Here is an 18763-nt window from a genome sequence, read left to right as displayed (position 1 = left end):
ATGAAAAAGAAATGAAGTGAATGATAGCAAAGATCAATAAAACTAAAAGCTACTTCTTTGAGAAGATAAACAAAATTGATAAACCATTAGCCAGACTCTTCAAGAAAAAAGGGAGAAGACTCAAATCAACAGAATTAGAAATGAAAAAGGGAAGTAATAACTGACACTGCAGAAATACAAAGGATCATGAGAGATTACTGCAAGCAACTCTATGCCAATAAAATGGACAACCTGGAAGAAATGGACAAATTCTTAGAAAAGCACAACCTTCGGAGACTGAACCAGGAAGAAATAGAAAATATAAACAGAGCAATCACAAGCACTGAAATTGAAACTTTGATTAAAAATCTTCCAACAAACAAAAGCCCAGGGCCAGATCGCTTCACAGGCGAATTTTATGAAACATTTAGAGAAAAGCTAACACCTATCCCTTCTCAAACTCTTCCAAAGTATAGCACACTCATTCTACAGGGCCACCATCACCCTGATACCAAAACCACACAAGGATATCACAAAGAAAGAAAACTACAGGCCAATATCACTGATGAACATAGATGCAAAAATCCTCCACAGAATAATGGCAAACAGAATCCAACAGCACATTAAAAGGATCATATACCATGATCAAGTGGGGTGTATCCCAGGAATGCAATGATTCCTCAATATACACAAATCAATCAATGTGATACACCATATTAACAAATTGAAGGATAAAAACCATACGATCATCTCAGTAGATGCAGAAAAAGCTTTTGACAAATTTCAACACCCATTTGTGATAGAAAGCCTCCAGAAAGTAGGCATAGAGGGAACTTATGTCAACATAATAAAGGCCATATATGACAAACCCACAACAGACATTATTCTCAATGGTGAAAAACTGAAAGCATTTCCTCTATGATCAGGAACAAGACAAGGTTGCCCACTCTCACCACTGTTATTCAACATAGTTTTGGAAGTTTTAGCCACAGCAGTCAGAGAAGAAAAAGAAAGAAAAGAAATCCAAATCGGAAAAGAAGAAGTAATACTGTCACTGTTTGCAGATGACATGATACTATACATAGAGAATCCTAAAGATGCTACCAGAAAACTACTAGAGCTAATCAATGAATTTGATAAAGTAGCAGGATACAAAATGAATGCACAGAAATCTCTGGCATTCCTATACACTAATGATGAAAAATCTGAAAGAGAAATTAAGGAAGCACTCCCATTTACCACTGCAACGAAAAGAATAAAATACCTAGGAATAAACCTACCTAAGGAGACAAAAGACCTGTATGCAGAAAACTATAGGACACTGGTGAAAGAAATTAAAGACGATACAAACAGAGGGAGAGATATGCCATGTTCTTGGGTTGGAAGAATCAACATTGTGAAAATGACTGTCCTACCCAAAGCAATCTACAGATTCAGTGCAATCCCTATCAAACTACCACTGGCATTTTTCACAGAAGTAAAACAAAAAATTTCACAATTTGTATGGAAACACAAAAGACCGCAAATAGCCAAAGCAATCTTGAGAAAGAAAAACAGAGGTGGAGCAATCAGGGTCCCTGACTGTACTACAAAGCTACAGTAATCAAGACAGTATGGTACTGGCACAGAAACAGAAATATAGATCAATGGAACAGGATAGAAAGCCCAGAGGTAAACCCACACACATATGGTCACCTTATATTTGATAAAGGAGGCAAAGAATATACAACGGAGAAGAGACAGCCCCTTCAATTAGTGGTGCTGGGGAAACTAGACAGCTACATTTAAAAGAATGCATTTAGAACACTCCCTAACACCATACACAAAAATAAACTCAAAATGGACTAAAGTCCTAAATGTAAGGCCAGACACTATCAAACTCTTAGAGGAAAACAGGCAGAATGCTCTATGACATAAATCACAGCAAGATCCATTTTGACCCACATCCTAGAGAAATGTAAGTAAGAACAAAAATAAGTGGGACCTAATGAAACTTCAAAGCTTTTGCACAGCAAAGGAAACCCTAAAGAAGATGAAAAGATAACCCTTAGAATGGGAGAAAATATTTGCAAATGAAGCAACTGACAACGGATTAATCTCCAAAATATACAGGCCGCTCATGCAGCTCAATAGCAAAAAAACAAACCACCCAATCAATAAATGGCCCAAAGACCTAAATAGACATTTCTCCAAATAAGGTATACAGATTGCCAACAAACACATGAAAGGATGCTCAACATCACTAATCATTAGAGAAATGCAAATCAAAACTACAATGAGGTATCACCTCACACCAGTCAGAATGGCCATCATCAAAAAGTCTACAGACAATAAATGCTGGAGAGGGTGTGAAGAAAAGGGAACCCTCTTGTACTGTTGGTGGGAATGTAAATTGATATAGCCACTATGGAGAACAGTATGGAAGTTCCTTAAAAAACTAAAAATAGAACTACCATACGACCTAGCAATCCCACTACTGGGCATATGCCCTGAGAAAACCGTAATTAACAAAGAATCATGGGGCTCCCCTGGTGGTGCAGTGGTTGGGGGTCTGCCAGCCGATGCAGGGGACGTGGGTTCGTGCCCCGGTCCAGGAGGGCCCATGTGCCGTGGAGCAGCTGGGCCCCTGGGCCATGGCCACTGGGCCTGCACATCTGGAGCCTGTGCTCCACAGCGCGAGGGGCCACAGCGGTGAGAGGCCCGTGTACTGCAAAAAAAAAAAAGAGTCATGTACCACAATGTTCACTGCAGCACTGTTTACAATAGCCAGGACATGGAAGCAACCTAAGTGTCCATCAACAGATGAATGGATATGATGTGGCACATATATACAATGGAATATTGGCCATAAAGAGAAATGAAATTGAGTTATTTGTAGTGAGGTGGATGGACCTAGAGTCTGTCATACAGAGTGAAGTAAGTCAGAAAGAGAAAAAACAAATACCATATGCTAAAATATATATATGGAATCTGCAAAAAAACTGCTTCTGATGAACCTAGGGGCAGGATAGGAATAAAGACACAGATGCAGAAAATGGACTTGAGTACGCAGGGAGGGTGAAGGGTAAGGTGGGACGAAGTGAGAGAGGGCCATTGACATATATACACTACCAAATGTAAAACAGAGAGCTAGCGGGAAGCAGCCGCATAGCCCAGGGAGATCAGCTCGGTGCTTTGTGACCACCTAGAGGGGTGGGATAGGTAGGGTGGGAGGGAGACACAAGAGGGAGGGGATATGGGGATATATGTATATGTATAGCTGATTCACTTTGTTATACGGCAGAAACTAACACAACATTTTAAAGTAATTATACTCCAATAAAGATGTTAAAAAAAACAAACAAAAAAAACAGTGTTCTTACATTTTAGGCACCCCCCATCTCCTTCCGCTCTCCGGGTCCTCATTTTTTTTTTTTTTTTTTTTTTTTTTTTGCGGTACGCGGGCCTCTCACTGTTGTGGCTTCTCCTGTTGCAGAGCACAGGCTCTGGACGCGCAGGCTCAGCAGCTATGGCTTGCGGGCCCAGCTGCTCCACGGCATGTGGGATCTTCCTGGACCGGGGCACGAACCTGTGTCCCCTGCATCGGCAGGCGGACTCTCAACCACTGTGCCACCAGGGAAGCCCCGGGTCCTCATGTTGCATGTAGTTCAGATGAGTTCAGTCTGAGGCGTTTGCTGTGGTTACTCACCCCTTCTCTGCTTTCAGTTAACAGCCAGGTCCTTGCCCGCTGTGCAGTCGGATGAGAGACTCCAGCCTCTGCTCAACCACCTCAGGTAATACAAAGGCCCAGCCTGTCAAACTTGTAAATCCACCTGCATTACAGTGGTTAAAGCCTCTTCGATGTCTAAAAACTTTACAAAGCCTTTCTTTTTTCTTTTTTTTGTCATTCTCTGATTTAAGTTGAAGTTCCTAGTGCAATGCACTTGTTACCCTTGACTTCAGGGTAGTATAGAAAGTTCTTTTAATTCTGTAAAAGTATGTAGAACTGGTTGATAAGTTGAAGTTAAAATGAGTAGTGATGACTGAGTTCAGAAAGATCTCAAAGGAATGAGCTATTTGCTTAATTAACTGCGAGGCTAAGACAAACTATGGGAACCTGCTCATATTTTGTTGGGGGTAGTTGAAGTAAGTTATATTTGTTTTCTAAATACAAAAATAATTTATCCTCATTATTTAAAAAACAAACTTTGAAAATACAGGAAAGGAGGAGAAAAACCTATCATCACTATTCAGAAATAATACTGCTTTCCTCTGTGCTGTTTTAAAACTGAGTGTTGTAATTATACTTTTATATAATTCACTATTTTTTTCATTTTTTCTGTTACTAAAATCTGTCCACAAACATAGTTTTTCATGATTATATGATATTTTCTTGTATGGGTGTCCTATAGTATATTTATCATTCTTTGGGGAGCATTTAGACCATTTTTCATTCTTTTCACTAGTGTAAAAAATGTGGTATGTAAATCTTTATCTGTATTTTTGATTGTTTCCTTAGCATGGGTTTTCAGAAGTGGAATTTGTGAAAGCATATGAACCCTTTTAAAGATTTAAGCATATTTATTTCTTTTTCAAAAACCTTATTCTACTTGTGTTTTCATATAAGATCCCCCATGTTGCTGTACTCTGAACAAGAAGGGGAGCTAAAACAGTTGCTAATTTAATAGGTTTACCATAGAGATACTGTTGGTATCATGTACTTTGCACTGATAATTATTAAGAATGATTTTAAATCATTTTGTTATCCATTTTTTTTGAGGTGGGATTAACTATCTTTGCCCATTTATTGATAGCATCTTTTGATTATTTGATCTTACATACTTTAGATATAAAGGATAGTGACTCTTCGTTATATTTGTTACAAACTTTTTTTTTTCTGAGAGTTTTTTATTATGTTGCATTATCCAACATACCTACATTTTCAAGTTATATGCAGCCAAGCACCTTTAGTGTTTTCCTCTATGGTTTCTTTTTATTTTTTTGAAACCTAGAATGCTACTGCTCCTTCAGAAATTGGCATGGACATTAATTTCCAGTGTCTTTCAGTGTTCTTCATTTTCCTCCTCTCCTGCCTCCCTGCTCCCTCTTTTCCTCCTCTCCTGTCCTCCTCTCCAGTTGGGGAGGGTGGGGTCCAGACTAACACTTCACCAGGGACTGAGTAGCATGAGTACTGTACAGAGTTGTTAAATTTCTGAGAGCTCTGTGTTAGTGAGTCACTCCCCTGCCCCCCTCTCCTCCCAGTCTCAGCCTGAGCATCTCCTTCTGGTGGCCTCTTATCTTTGCCCGATTTGCCCTCTCTATTTCACATCACTGCTGCAGTCATTATATTATTCCTTGGTTTAAAAGCATTCTTTCTCCTGCATTTCTTTCGGGATGAAGTGAGAACTTCGCAGCCTGGCAGATAACGTCCTTCTGGAAGGAGTTGGCCTGGCCCTTTGGACTTTCTGTCAGTACTGACGCCCTGACTTCTCCTGCCAGCAGGTGCCCTGAAGCGTCTCCAGTGTGACATGCCCTTGCTCTCCTCAGTGCCCTTGCAGATAATTTCCTCCTGCCCGGAATGCTCTTTTCCCCTTCCTCCACCTCTGTGATTTGACTAATGTTGCTTGTTCTTGTTCGCCTCCTCTGATGAGCTCTCCCTGACCATTTGGTTCTCACCCTCCCTCCCCTGCCCCATCTCCCTCTCAGGTGTTTATTTGTGTTCCCATAATACTGCCTGGCTCCCCATGTTACAGAACCTATGATATTGTAATCGCTTGTTTCCTTGCCTGATTTCTCCATTATAGTATGAGCTGCTCCAGAGCTGCACAGTGCTTTTCATGATAGGTCTTCATTATGTGTTTTGTTGAATGAATGAATACGTGTTATACCAGTGATATTTTGTTGGTTTTTTTCTGCATAAAGTTTTTATAATTTATAATAATCATATTGTTACAGTTCTTTCCCCTATAAAACCATTGGGTCAGAAGACATAGACCTAAAGGACTGGATCTCACATCTAGTCAGTGCTTGATTCTGTGAGATAATGTGGATTCTCCTTCCTCCACCCCAGTGTGGTCATTGTCAACTAGAGTTTAGATTAACTACTGACACGTCTTCTTGAGTCCTTGAAACTTGCACAAACTGTACATTCATTTAGGGCTTTCCTTCTCTGTGGAAGTCACTTGTGGCTGTTTGCTAAGCAACCAGGGCTAGATGCTACATGTAATATGCACCAACTGATGTTGCTTCTCTTATTATTATTATTAAACCAAATGGTTTCTTGTTTTTTTACCATGTCAGAGACATCTGTATGTAGGGTGGCAGCTGATGTGCATAGTTGGACACTTCCTGTTACAAAAAGTAACCTTGTGGAAAGGCTTTCAAGTATATTGAATTGTCTCTTGGCTGTCTAAATGTAATGTTTTTCTTTTACCTTCCTTTTGCTTAGGTCAAAATAGGAAAGAATACTGTTTGGCTTGAAAGATGCTAATGATAATCTTGTTAGGAAAAAATAATCATCATTGATTTGCATGAACTGTATAGTTTAAATATAACCTAGAAGGGGTGGTGGATATTAGGAGGTTGAAACTGAAATCATTATTAGATCTAATTTTGTTTAGTGCCTCTGATGATCAAAGAGGAATGATGAGTAGTGTTTTAATTAAGTTTGTCAATAAAACTAATTTGGGAGGTGATACCAATACCCACAAAAATTGAAGTAGCAATACAGAGAAATTCTCAAGTCATTTTACAGGACTTAGACATTCAAAGAGAATTAGTATAACACTTTGCCAACCTAATAATTTAGTATATTGCTTAACAATATATATCATTCTGAGAATGTAGAAGTGATGTGTCCAGATTTTCTTAGTTGAACCTAGTTATATAGTTAAAAGTTAAATTAACCACAGAAAGCATTTTGCTTCAATCTCTTATGGAAATGCAAGCTATTCGTTAGTAGCATCCATCAGTAACTGAGCACCTATTATGTGCCGGGGATTAAAAAAAAAAAATAAGACAATTTCTGTTCTCAAGGAATTTACAGTTTTGATTTCATTTGAGAGATAGGCACTTAAACACATTACAACATTTGTAACCTTTTGAATGGAATTAAACACAAAGTACATTTCCTTAAGTGATGAGGCCATGAAGTGGTTGTTTGGATTCCACACCCCCTAGCACAGTGGTGGCTCACAGTGGGGGCTCAGATGATTGGACTGAACTTTGATCTCACCTGGGGGAGGATGTTGTCAGTGACCGTGAAGGAGAGTAAAGGAGGACAAGGGGGTGAATTGGACTGCTGGGATCGTAGGTTCAGTGGGTTAAGACATTTTAAAGTTGAGATGCTGGTGGAGCATATGGGGGGTGTTTAGTAAGTAGCTGAATATAGACCCGCAGTTTTAGAGCGAGGTTTATAGAGAGACATTTGCTAATCTCCACTATATAGGGGTGGTTAAAATCAGGGGGATGGTTGAGACCACTCAGGGAGAGAATATAGAGTGACAAGAAAAGGGGAAATGGCCCTGAATAGAACCCATAGAAGTTAGTGTTTAAGTGACCTGTGATGGGCAGTGATGGAAGGAGGAGATGAGTTAAAAGGGAAGCCAGTAAAGACACCAGGGACGATCTCGAGTGAAACAGGAGCACAGCAAGGGGTGGTGGCATCAACAACGCTAAGGGAAAGCTTTCAGAAAGGTGAACACTGTTAAACGCGTAGGGAAGTCAGGTCAGAATCTCCTCACGTCAGTTGGATTAGGTGCATGGGAGCCATAGGTGGCTCAGCCCCCACCTTGCAGTGGTACAGATGCAAGTCTATCCCTGGGGTGGGGGTTGAGGAGGAAATGCGGAACGAGGCTGTGGGCATACAGGGAGCGTAGACTGCTCTTGGCAGAGCGAGGAGGAAAGGGGACTGTACCCATGAGTGTCATGGTTGAAGCAAGTGTTTCATTTTTCCCCGAAGACTGGAAAGGTGAGCAATGTTTATTGGTCAGGGAGAAACGAGGTTTATGGGAATAAGGAAATAATTGAAGGGGCAAGTATTTAGAAGAGGGAGGAGAACATGGGACCAAGAAATCAAACTGGCTAGTTTACAAAGTACTGTTCAAACTGGCTTTTTAGTTCACACTCAGAACACCCCAGTGAGGATGGTAGATGGTTGTTTGTCATTAATCCTATTTTAAAGTTTAGTGATGGAGCCTCAGGAAGTTCATGTTAAATTCTGAAATGCCAGAGAGAATTTGTGTAAATCATAATTTCTGCTCTCCTCAAGTCACATATCATTATATACATCATCTAATGAGTCCACATCTCAAGGTGACTTTACACATCCTCACACATCACTGCATTTTCTAGGGTGAATTATATCATGTACTGATTTTCTAATTTGGAGATATATAAAGGCCTTGGGATATGTTCCTGTAAATGTAGAAGTTTATTGTCTATATGTGTCTTTGCTACCCTAATGTTTGTACCTATGGGATAATATTTATAAAAATGTATTAGACTACCAAGGGTGTTTATGTTAAAGATTGTTATTTATTTATTTATTTTTGCGTTATGCGGGCCTCTCACTGTTGTGGCCTCTCCCATTGCGGAGCACAGGCTCCGGACGCGCAGGCTCAGTGGCCATGGCTCACGGGCCTAGCCGCTCCGCAGCATGTGGGATCTTCCCGGACCGGGGCACGAACCCATGTTCCCTGCATTGGCAGGCGGACTCTCAACCACTGCGGCACCAGGGAAGTCCTTTCCTTGTCTCTGGGAAGCCCAAGATTGTTATTTTTATTTATTGTATTATTTACAAATGCTAGGTGTAAATAGGTGAGACTGCAGAAGAAAACTTGTAGCCCACAATCTACATGTGATTACTTGGATATGATTTTTTTTTTCCTTAAAAATAATGCCTTTCCCCACAGTGTGTCTTCCTCCTTCACCTCTCCACCTCAAGATATGAAGTGAATATTGTTCTCATTTAATATTTTGCCAATAAATTTAATGATTTTCCAATTCTTTAATTAAAAATTAAAGAATTTCAAAACCATGTATTTGTTACACTATTTTTCCTAATTTTATTAGCATATTTCAACCTAAGAATAAAACAGAAATCAAGATAAGAGAAGCTAGCAAAGAGAAGCATTACCTGTAATAAATACTTGAACTGTATCACATGGATTAACTTGTAATGCATCCTGAATTTCTAAGCAGATGTTTATATTGACCTTTATTTGGAAATCATTTAAAATAATGAAAGCATCTTCCTTCAGTAGGTATTTTTTTTCCTTCAGTTGGTATTATTACCAACAATTATTTTGTAAATTTTTTTCCTAATGCAGTACATTTGGTTGATATGTACACATTTCTATTTATTCCTCTGAAGAATATGCTGACACAGATTTTATATCAGAAATGCAATCTCTGTAAGAAAGCTTTTCCCAATATCCATGGTGGTACAGTACCCAGTGTTTTCTTTTTGAATTACTTCTCATTTTGAAATCAGAAAATTGTTGGGCATTCATGTGTTAGGAAAGGTTTGGTAGATCAGGATGCCCACCAGGTGCAGGCTGAAGTGAGAACCTCATTAACGTGGTCCACGGGCTACAGCTGTTTGTCAGCTCTTCCTCATCACCTGTTTCTAAGCTCTGGCATTAACTTTAGGTTTATTTCCTTTTCTACATGCAGCAACATAAGCTTTTAGCTCAGTGATTATTGTGAAGGTGTTTCAGGTGTCTTGTAAGATATTAATAAATTAGAAAGAATGTGTTCTTTCGCATTATTTATGGTCTTTGAGTTATTTCTTTTTTCACGTTTGTATTGAAAATGTTTATGCCTTTTTAGAGATGTACTTTGTCAAGAGTGAGCATTTTATTAAAATCCTCCCATTGTGTTAAGGGCACTACAGTGGATAGTCTGTGTACAAAGATGCTAAGAGATGTGGTCCCTCAGCTCAAGATGTTTATATGCTAACAGGGAAAGAAGACCAATCTACACACACACACACACGCACGCACGCACGCACGCACGCATGCGCAGCTGTACTGAAATAGTTGCTGCAGCTTAAACAAGCAGAGGAAGGAGAGAGGTGTATGTGGCTTATGTTACAAATTTTATGTCATTTAATTTTTTTGGTAAAATTTATAGTCACACTATATAAAATTTGGAAAAATAGAAGAAACGAATCCTGCTTCACTAATATAACCACTGCTAGGCTTTTGTTGTAATCTCTATATATTTTTACGTAATAATAATTTAAATGGTTAAACTTAAAAAAATTTATTTTCACTTAGTATGTCATACCCATGTAGTAAAGTAGAAGATTACTTTTCATGGCTCCATTTTTAAGTGACTTACAATATTCAGTTGAGGATAGATATATCTATCTTAACCGTTTCCATTTTACTGGGTATTCAGGCTTTTTTTTGGTTGAATAAAGCTGTGAAGAACAATTACAGAGTGTTAGCATCTTCTTTGTGGCCAGGTGAGGTCCACTGGGGAGAAGATATGCTGTGATGACTGCATTAAGAGGGATTGCAGCGGAGATGTTTCCCAGGAGACGGAGATAGGACAGAGAGCAGCAGCAGCCTAGGTGGCTTATAGCTTTACAGGGACAAGAGAGGCGAGAAAGTAGCCACGTCCTTAGCAAGTGAACCAGTGACTTGAAGAAGACAGAATTCAGGATGCTGAATTTTAAACCTTATTGGTGTGTCTAGATTAGAAAATTTTGTTGTAGCCATAACAAATTACCACAAATTGAATGGATTAAAGCAGCACTCATTTTTACCATACAGTCCTGTAGGTCAGAAATCCCACATGGGCCTCCCGCAGCTAAAATCAAGATGCCAGCAGGGCTGTGGCTGTTGCTGGAAGCTCTGGGGCCGAGTGTGCTGCTAAAGCTTATGCATGTTGCTGGCTGAGTGCAGTTCCTTGTGGCAGGACTGAGATCCCCATTTCCTGGCGGGCTGTCAGCCAGGGGCCCACATTCCTTCCTCTGCTTCCCTGAGCCCCAGAGGCCTCTTTCTGGTCCTTGCGTGTGGTCCCCTCTCCGAGCCGGCAGCAGTGCATCAGTCCTTCTCATGTGTCAGAACTGACTTCTGCGACTGCATCTCTGCCCCCACCCTGAGAAAGCTTTCTGCTTTTACAGTCTCATGTAGTTACATTGCCCACCTGTATACCCAGGATAATTGCCCCATCTTAAGGTCCTTAATCTTAATTTCATCTGCAGAGTCCTTTTTCCCACATAACCTAACATATTCATGAGTGAACATCTTTGGAAGACCATTGATCTGCCTATTAACGTGAGGGTTTTCTCTTGGGAGGTTGAAAACAGCTTTTAACATCACTTTGCATCAGTTTTACAAGTAAACCATCACTCTTAATTTATATACAATACTAAATTTCCCTGGGGTTTGTAGTTACGTCACTTTGTTAGCTTAACATGTTTTAAAGTTAAAAAAGGGTTAACGATGATTTTTACAGAAATATAAAGTACTGATTTTCTTTTCAGTGATATAGAAAGAAGATAGGAAAGTCTTTCCTGTCTCTTCAACTGGCTATCTTGCCAAGGCAAATAGATACCTTTGTAAACAGTAGACTTTGTAATGAGGTTGTACGTAGCGGCTGTGACTTGTGGAGGTAAATACATGGTCACAAACCTTTATTCTAAGAGTTTGTTTTATTTATTATTAATTTAACACATATTAAGGGAACTACTTGGTGCCAGGCATGGTGTTAGGTTCTAGGGATACATGTTTATTTCTGTTCTTATAGGACTCAGTGTTGCTCAGAAAAGAGAGAATCTTAAAGTAATTATAGTAAATTATGATGGCTGTTAGCATAGTAGAGGTACCTGATTCTGTGGGGCACATAGCATCATGGAAATCACAGTAGAGGGACATGATTCTGTGAGCACACAGCCTTGCATGTCACAGTGTTCTTGCAGCTTGTTCCCAAGTAGAAATGTCAGATTTCTGTTGGCCCTCTGACTCCAAGGTTTCTTAGGGATTTATGGATTGTGGATGCTGTCAGTCTTCCTGGAAAGCAAAGTTTATGATTGTTTATGTTTTTCAAGTAGTTTCATTGTCTGTAGTTTTAAAATTTCGTATTCTTCACTCTTTGGGTTTCTTTAAAATATTGATTGTCCTCTAGTTAAGTAATAAAGAAAATTAGTTATTTTACAATGTGTTAGGCATAAAGCACTAACAAGGTACAAAATGATGACTATGCTATGGGAAACAATTTTCTTAAAAAGCCTGATAAAGCATTGTGGTAGTTACTGTAATATATTAGCAGCGAAAAAGTAATTTGTGTAGTGCTGTGCAGTAGAACTTTCTGTGGTGATGGAAGTGTTCTGTACCTGTGCCGTTCAACCCAGCAGCCAGCAGCTGCTTATGGCTGTTGAGTGCTTGAAGTATGGCTAGTGTGACTGAAGAACTCAGGTTGTAATTTTATTTTAATTAATTTAAATTTAAGTAGCCGGTTGTAGCTAATGGTTATTGGATTGGACAGCACGGTTCTCTGTCATATTTGAAATATGTTTACATAGTCATATATTTTTTAAAGTATAGTAATGGTTTCTAGATTAATGGATTTGGAGTTCCAAGTCTGAGGTGGCTGTGGACGTAGTTCTAAGGGCTTGCGGCCACTGAGGGGTCTGAGGTCCCTGAGCCGCAGCAGCCCTGTGCTTCTGGGTGTGGGCGTGTCCTCTTTGCCTCCGAGCTGCCCACCTGTGCAGGTGTTGCAGGAGGTCTAGTGCTCACGCTGCCCAGCTGGTGAGCTGGCGTTCTGTCCTGGGTTTTTCTGGGCCACCTGGTGCCACTTGTGGAAATCTTGTGAGTCTAAATGTTTAGTGAACCTAAGAAGACCCCCTGGCAACCAGGCACAATTCACAGTAAAAACAAAACACTTGATAGATTGGGCTGCAGACAGACCGACAGCCCAGACTCACTGAAGGTGTAGCTCCCTCTCAGTTGTTTGTAACTACTGTTTAGAAAGTAGTTCTAAAAAGATAACATTGATACAAAGGGAATAAAAAGTCCATTTTTAATTGAGCTTCTGTGGTCCTTGGTGGACGGCGTACATACGGTCCACAGGAAGCCACTGGGGACCTTGGTCACATGATGTAACTGTGTCCTCTCAGCCTCACAAAAGGCTGCTTCTGGTCACCCAGCTCACACTCACCCCCGGGGCCTCTGTGCTGTCACCTGCTCTGTTTTCCTCACAGCAGCATCACTGGCTGAAATGGTCATTTTTACGTGTTCATTTGTGTTTTTGGTGTGTGTTTGTCTGCAGTGTAAGCTCCATGAGAGCAAGGCATCCTTCCTTCTGTTTACCTCTCTCCCTGTTGCTGTAACAGGGACTGGACCTCAGAAAGACTCCTGAATGAGCCAGTGCTGGGAGAGAACACTTTTAGGTTTTAAAATTTTACCTCATTTAGGTTTTTTAAGCTACTAAATGTTGAGACTGGATGAGATGGTATAATAGTTTGGACAAAATGTTGGTGAATTTTCTGTCATTTCCAAAGAAAAGCTTTGGTAAAGAAACACTCTTTATACATTGTAGAAATGTATAAAGAGTGTTTTGCCTTTGGTAAAGAAACACTTTGGTAAAGAAACACTCTTTATACATTGTAGAAATGTATAAAGAGTGTTTTGCCTGGTTTTGCCTTTTGTTTTGGGACTTGGGACTGTTTCTCCTGGAATCAGGAGCTAACCGAAGAGAGTCCTTTCTGTTTCTCTGTGTGACCTCAGAAGGATCCCCTTTCTTTCTCCCCAGTGACCTATCCAAATGTTGAAGACTGTATTTAAAAACAAAATAAAACCAAAGCTATTATGAACCTTACTGTTTTGATCTATGAAACGAAGACCTTAACATGATGAGCCATTGTTAATGGCTGTGTAGGAGTGACAGAGTGTGTAGGAAAAGTGTGTGATGTGATCTCTGGATGTGACTTGTAATAATAATCCTCATTAGCTCTCCCCTTCTTCTCCCCTCCCTTCAAAACCTCCATCAAACCCCCACCTTCGTGTCCCTGGTTCTCTCTATTATTAGGGAACAAGTGTGAGGGGGCATCGTCGGGTGCTATAGACCTGTGATAGTGCATCTCAGAAGCATCCCGCCCTCTGTACATTGTGGGGAAATGAGACGATGACCATCAATTTAACGTCTTAGTTCTCCTGTGTGTTAGAACTTCATTTCACGCCCACCCCGCCCTCAACGCCCTCAACTTTTCAGTACCAATCTCCCAGGCAAATTTCTTTATTGTAATCATTTGACTATCCTGGGTCAAAGTCAAGTCAAAACAGCCTCTACTTAGGGGTCATTGTGCTCCCAGAATATGCTAAGAATGTAAAAGGAGTATAAAATACATACTCATGGGGCTTCCCTGGTGGAACAGTAGTTGAGAGTCCGCCTGCTGATGCAGGGGACATGGGTTCGTGCCCCGGTCCGGGAAGATCCCACATGCCGCAGAGCGGCTGGGCCCATGAGCCATGGCCGCTGGGCCTGCGCATCCGGAGCCTGTGCTCCGCAACGGGAGAGGCCACAACAGTGAGAGGCCCGCGTACAGCAAACAAAACAAAACAAACAAACAAAAAACATACTCATGAAAATAGAGATCTTTGTTGGGGGCTTTAAGTGTGTATGGTGCAAACATCTATGTAACACTGTAGTGTGACTATCTTACAGGGATGTATGTGTATATTTTACGTTTTAAATCAATTTTATTGAGGTATAATTTACATACAATGAAATGCACTCATTTTAAGGGTACAATTCCATGATTTTTGACAATTGTGAGGTACAGATATTTTTTATAGAAAAATGAGGTGCAACTTTCAACTGTCTTGCAGTTATTGGACTGTTGCAGCTTAGAAATGGGAATAAATAGAAAAATATGGACCATATGGGAAAAGATGAGGCCAACTTCAAACAAAGAAGAGTAGTGATTGTGCTGTTTGTAGTTCTCACCTGATGTGGAAACCCATATGAGCTTGTTTTTTTTATTGTGTATGTGCACCTCTTGAAATCATACAGCTTCTCTCAATTGTAGGGAAATATAGATCATTATCCTACGTATCGTCTGATGGTAGTTTTTCGGAGAGAATTTTTTTTACGTAAAATTCATGCTTGTGGAAAAATAATTTACATTCAGTTTATAACAGAATTTTATTGATTGTGTTCTCGTTTGGAGTAACTGCAGGGAAAAATCACTTGGACTAACACAAGTGGGATACCATTTACTAGGGATTTAGCTGTAGAAAGAAATTCATTTCAATTTCAGTGGTGACAGCTATTGAGTGAATTTTCCTGTGATATCCTCACAGCAGGAAGTGATATATTGTAACTGTGGTTCCCTTGATTTCCTACACACCCAAGAAATCCAAACTGCAGGGATTGTGCTTTCTAAATGTCTGAATAGCCTAGCTTATGTGGTCAGAGTATTTTTTTTTAACATCCAAAGTGGGTAAAATTGTGATTGCAAAAGTGGATATTACGGGTGATGTTCAAAACCATTGTTTCCTGTTTTTGAAATTGTTTTTCCATTTGTGCTATGATTACACCTTACTTCATGTGAAAGGGTTGTATTGGGACTTGGTATACTTTTATAGAATGATGTAGGAAATTACAGTTCATTTTGAAAGATGTATTAGCTTACTTTTTAATTTAAACAAAGAAATATGTTTCCTTGATGCAGAGATCAGTTTTGATTACTCGTGATGCTTTCTTCACTGCTTTTTTATTTGATATCTGTTTTTAAAATATGATAAACTATAGCTGCCAGATAGAAAGGAGTAAATAGTGTTAACCTCTTTCAAGAGTACTGGGGAATAGTTGACGAAGAGAGGAAATGTGTTTTATGTGTTACTATTTTATGAACCTCAGAGGCTGTTTGTTGGTGGGGAGGGAGGGTGTAGAGGTGCTCCCTGAGGATGGGAGGCAGGTTCTGTCTGGCCTAGCCCAGGGTCCTGCGGTCTTCCAGACTCATACCCCCCCACCCCCCCACCCCCATCCCCGGCCCCCAGCACAGCTTCTTACAGATGAGAGGAGAATGGATTGTTGTGATTAAGTGTTGAGGTGAGTCACGCAGCCCCAAAGACCCCCAGACAAAAATGTGTCACACATACACACACCCTCCCCCGCAGTGATTCCAGTTACCTCCAAGCTAATCAGAATTCACGATTGCTTCCCTGATAGTAGAAATGGGAGGGTGTGGCTCAAGTTTGGAACCTTGATTCCCAAGCACAGTGTTATGAAAACAAGCATATTTACAGTTGACTTGAGGCATTCCTTTAGTGGCCCAATTACAGCTTGTATTCCACTTATGACCAGCAGAGTCTGATCTTCACTTGGCAAATAGAAGTCAGGGTAGGTCAATTGGCATTTCTGCATGTGGACCTAGTCCTCAGGGGAAGCACTTGATTGCTTCGTGTCACTGTCCTCACTCTATGACAGTGCTGTCCAGAAGTATATGAGCACCACAAATACGAGCCACATGTGTAATTTTAAATTACTTCAGTGACATTAATTTTAGTATTATCTTATTTAACTCATATCCAGAATATCATTTCAACATGTAATCGATAGGAAAATTTATTAATGGAATGTTTTACATTAGTTTTTCATACCAAGTCTTTGAAATCCAGTGCAAATTTTACACTTACGGAACTTCTTAATTCTGACTAAGCTGCACTTAATTCTGACTAAGTGCAGCTTAGTCACAGTTGGCAGGTGGCTGCCATATTGGATATGCAGCTCTGCAAAGCTGGGTTCCATTGAAACCTGCAGTGTTTGAGTTTGAAGTTTTGCACTGTGGAAACTTTCTAAGACTGTAGCTATAGATAAAACCTTCCAGATCATCAGGTTTTTCAAGGACATCTAAATTCTACTTTAAGATTAAATATTTTATGTGATAGTATAAAGAAGATAGGAAAGAAATACATTTTTTTCCTGATATTCAAGGGAAGAAAGTGGTGAATGTTAAAGAGTAGAGAGAAACAACAATCAAAACGTCCACATGTAACAAATTGAGGCCTGGATGATAATGATGATTACAATTTGAGTGAAGTATTGGCCGCATTGGCAAGATCCAGGCCATGTTTAGTTCCAGCGTGAAGATTGCCAAGCCCAGTGGTGCGAAGCCAGATGAGTTTGAGTTGGGCATCTCCCAGGTCCTTCTGAAGCTGGAGATGAACTTGTACCTCAAGGCCCAGCTGCGGGAGTTGAACATCATGACCACTGAGGAAATTGAAGTTGGTGGTGGTCGGAAAGCTATCATAATCTTGTTCCCATTCCTCAACTGAAATCTTTCCAGAAAAATCCAGGTCCGCTAGTGTGTGAGTTGGAGAAGAAGTTCAGCGGGAAGCACCTTGTCTTTATCACGCAGAGGAGAATTCTGCCTAAGCCAACTTGCAAAAGCCGTACAAAAAATAAGCAAAAGCATCCCAGGAGCTGCACTCTGACAGGAGTGCACGGTGCCATCCTGGAGGACTTGGTTTTCCCAAGTGAGATTGTGGGCAAGAGAATCTGCGTGAAGCTGGTTGGCAGCCAACTCATAAAGGTTCATTTGGATAAAGCACAGCAGAACGATGTGGAACACAAGGTTGGAACATTTTCTGGTGTCTGTAAGAAGCTCACGGGCAAGGATATTAATTTTGAATTCCCAGAGTTTCAATTGTAAACAAAAATGACTAAATAAAATATTATTCACAATTAAAAAAAAGACAATTTGAGTGAAAAATCGTGTGGTAAACTCTTATAGACATCTCATTTGATCCTCACGGCAGTCCTCGGAGGGGGTACTTTCGTGACCCCTTTTGAGATCCCTGTTTCCCAGTGAGGAAACTGAAAGCAAAGTCACGCAGTGAGTCTGATACCTGTGCTCCTCGTCAGTCTGCTTGGCTCACTCCCTTACTCTGCTGTACTCCCTGATTGCTTTGGGCAGATTGGACTTGGAAAAATTATGCAAATGAGGCAGAATTGCAGCTAAATCCTAAAATGTTGCAACTATTCCACTACTCCTTATTCCCTCCCTCAAGTTGCATCACTAATCGGAAAATGGGAAAATGATTGGAGAGGTGTCACCTGTTTTGCCAGCTGTGTCCTGTGGCATTTGTGTCTCAGTGGTGGGACTTGTGAAGGCCACTCGAGCAGAGTTGTGATGGGCCGTCATGTGCTGAGATCAGGGCCACAGCAGGAAAGGTTTTTTTCCTTAACCAGCTAATCTTGTCATGAGACCCACAAATCCACTTTCATATAATTTCTTTTTGTTTTCGCCTCTTATTTTCAGCGCTCAAAAGCAACTCCCTGTTGAAATCTAAGTGCTCGTGTTGACATTGGTGGTGTATTGACCAAGGCTTATATTTCTGTTGTTTCTACAAAGACCAGGCATGGGTCTACCTTTCACAGATCAGATGTGTGCAGATGTGTGTGTTTCTGATTTACCTCTTTATATATCCACTGCATTTCTATTGTGTAGATTTGATGTTTGTGTGGTAGTGTTTGGGCGAACTGGTTCTGTGTGGCTGTGACTGACTGTGCCTTCCTGTCTCTGTTATGCCTCAGCCCTCCTCCCACCCCCCTATTGAATTGTTTAATTGGATTGAAAATAGTATCATGTCAAATATGGTTATGTAAATATGAGTTATGGATATTTTGAAAGTCTCTTCTCCTTTCAACTCTTAATTTGTTGAAACTGTTGGTTTTACAATTTTCTGTCTACTGTGATTTTTAGCCTTATTGGAAAACTAACTCTGCTTACATCTTACTGTTTAATGAGCAAGACAATGTGGGAGGAAAAAGTTCCTCAGATGTGACT

The 18763-nt window shown here is 40.3% G+C and overlaps 1 protein-coding gene and 1 pseudogene across 1 annotated transcript in view; both read left to right on the top strand.

Moving 5' to 3' along the window:
• Positions 1-18763, top strand: part of PRIM2 (DNA primase subunit 2) — a 308700-nt gene that overhangs the window by 179602 nt on the left and 110335 nt on the right. The window contains exon 7 of the mRNA XM_065885111.1: positions 3685-3752. Within this exon, the coding sequence (XP_065741183.1) occupies positions 3685-3752 (68 nt within the window). The remainder of the gene's footprint in view (positions 1-3684; positions 3753-18763) is intronic.
• LOC136129451 (small ribosomal subunit protein eS7-like) lies at positions 17043-17626 on the top strand (annotated as a pseudogene).

Source organism: Phocoena phocoena, chromosome 10 (assembly GCF_963924675.1).
Source record: "Phocoena phocoena chromosome 10, mPhoPho1.1, whole genome shotgun sequence".
Taxonomy (NCBI): Eukaryota; Metazoa; Chordata; class Mammalia; order Artiodactyla; family Phocoenidae; genus Phocoena; species Phocoena phocoena.
This window is presented reverse-complemented; position numbering and strand designations above follow the sequence as displayed.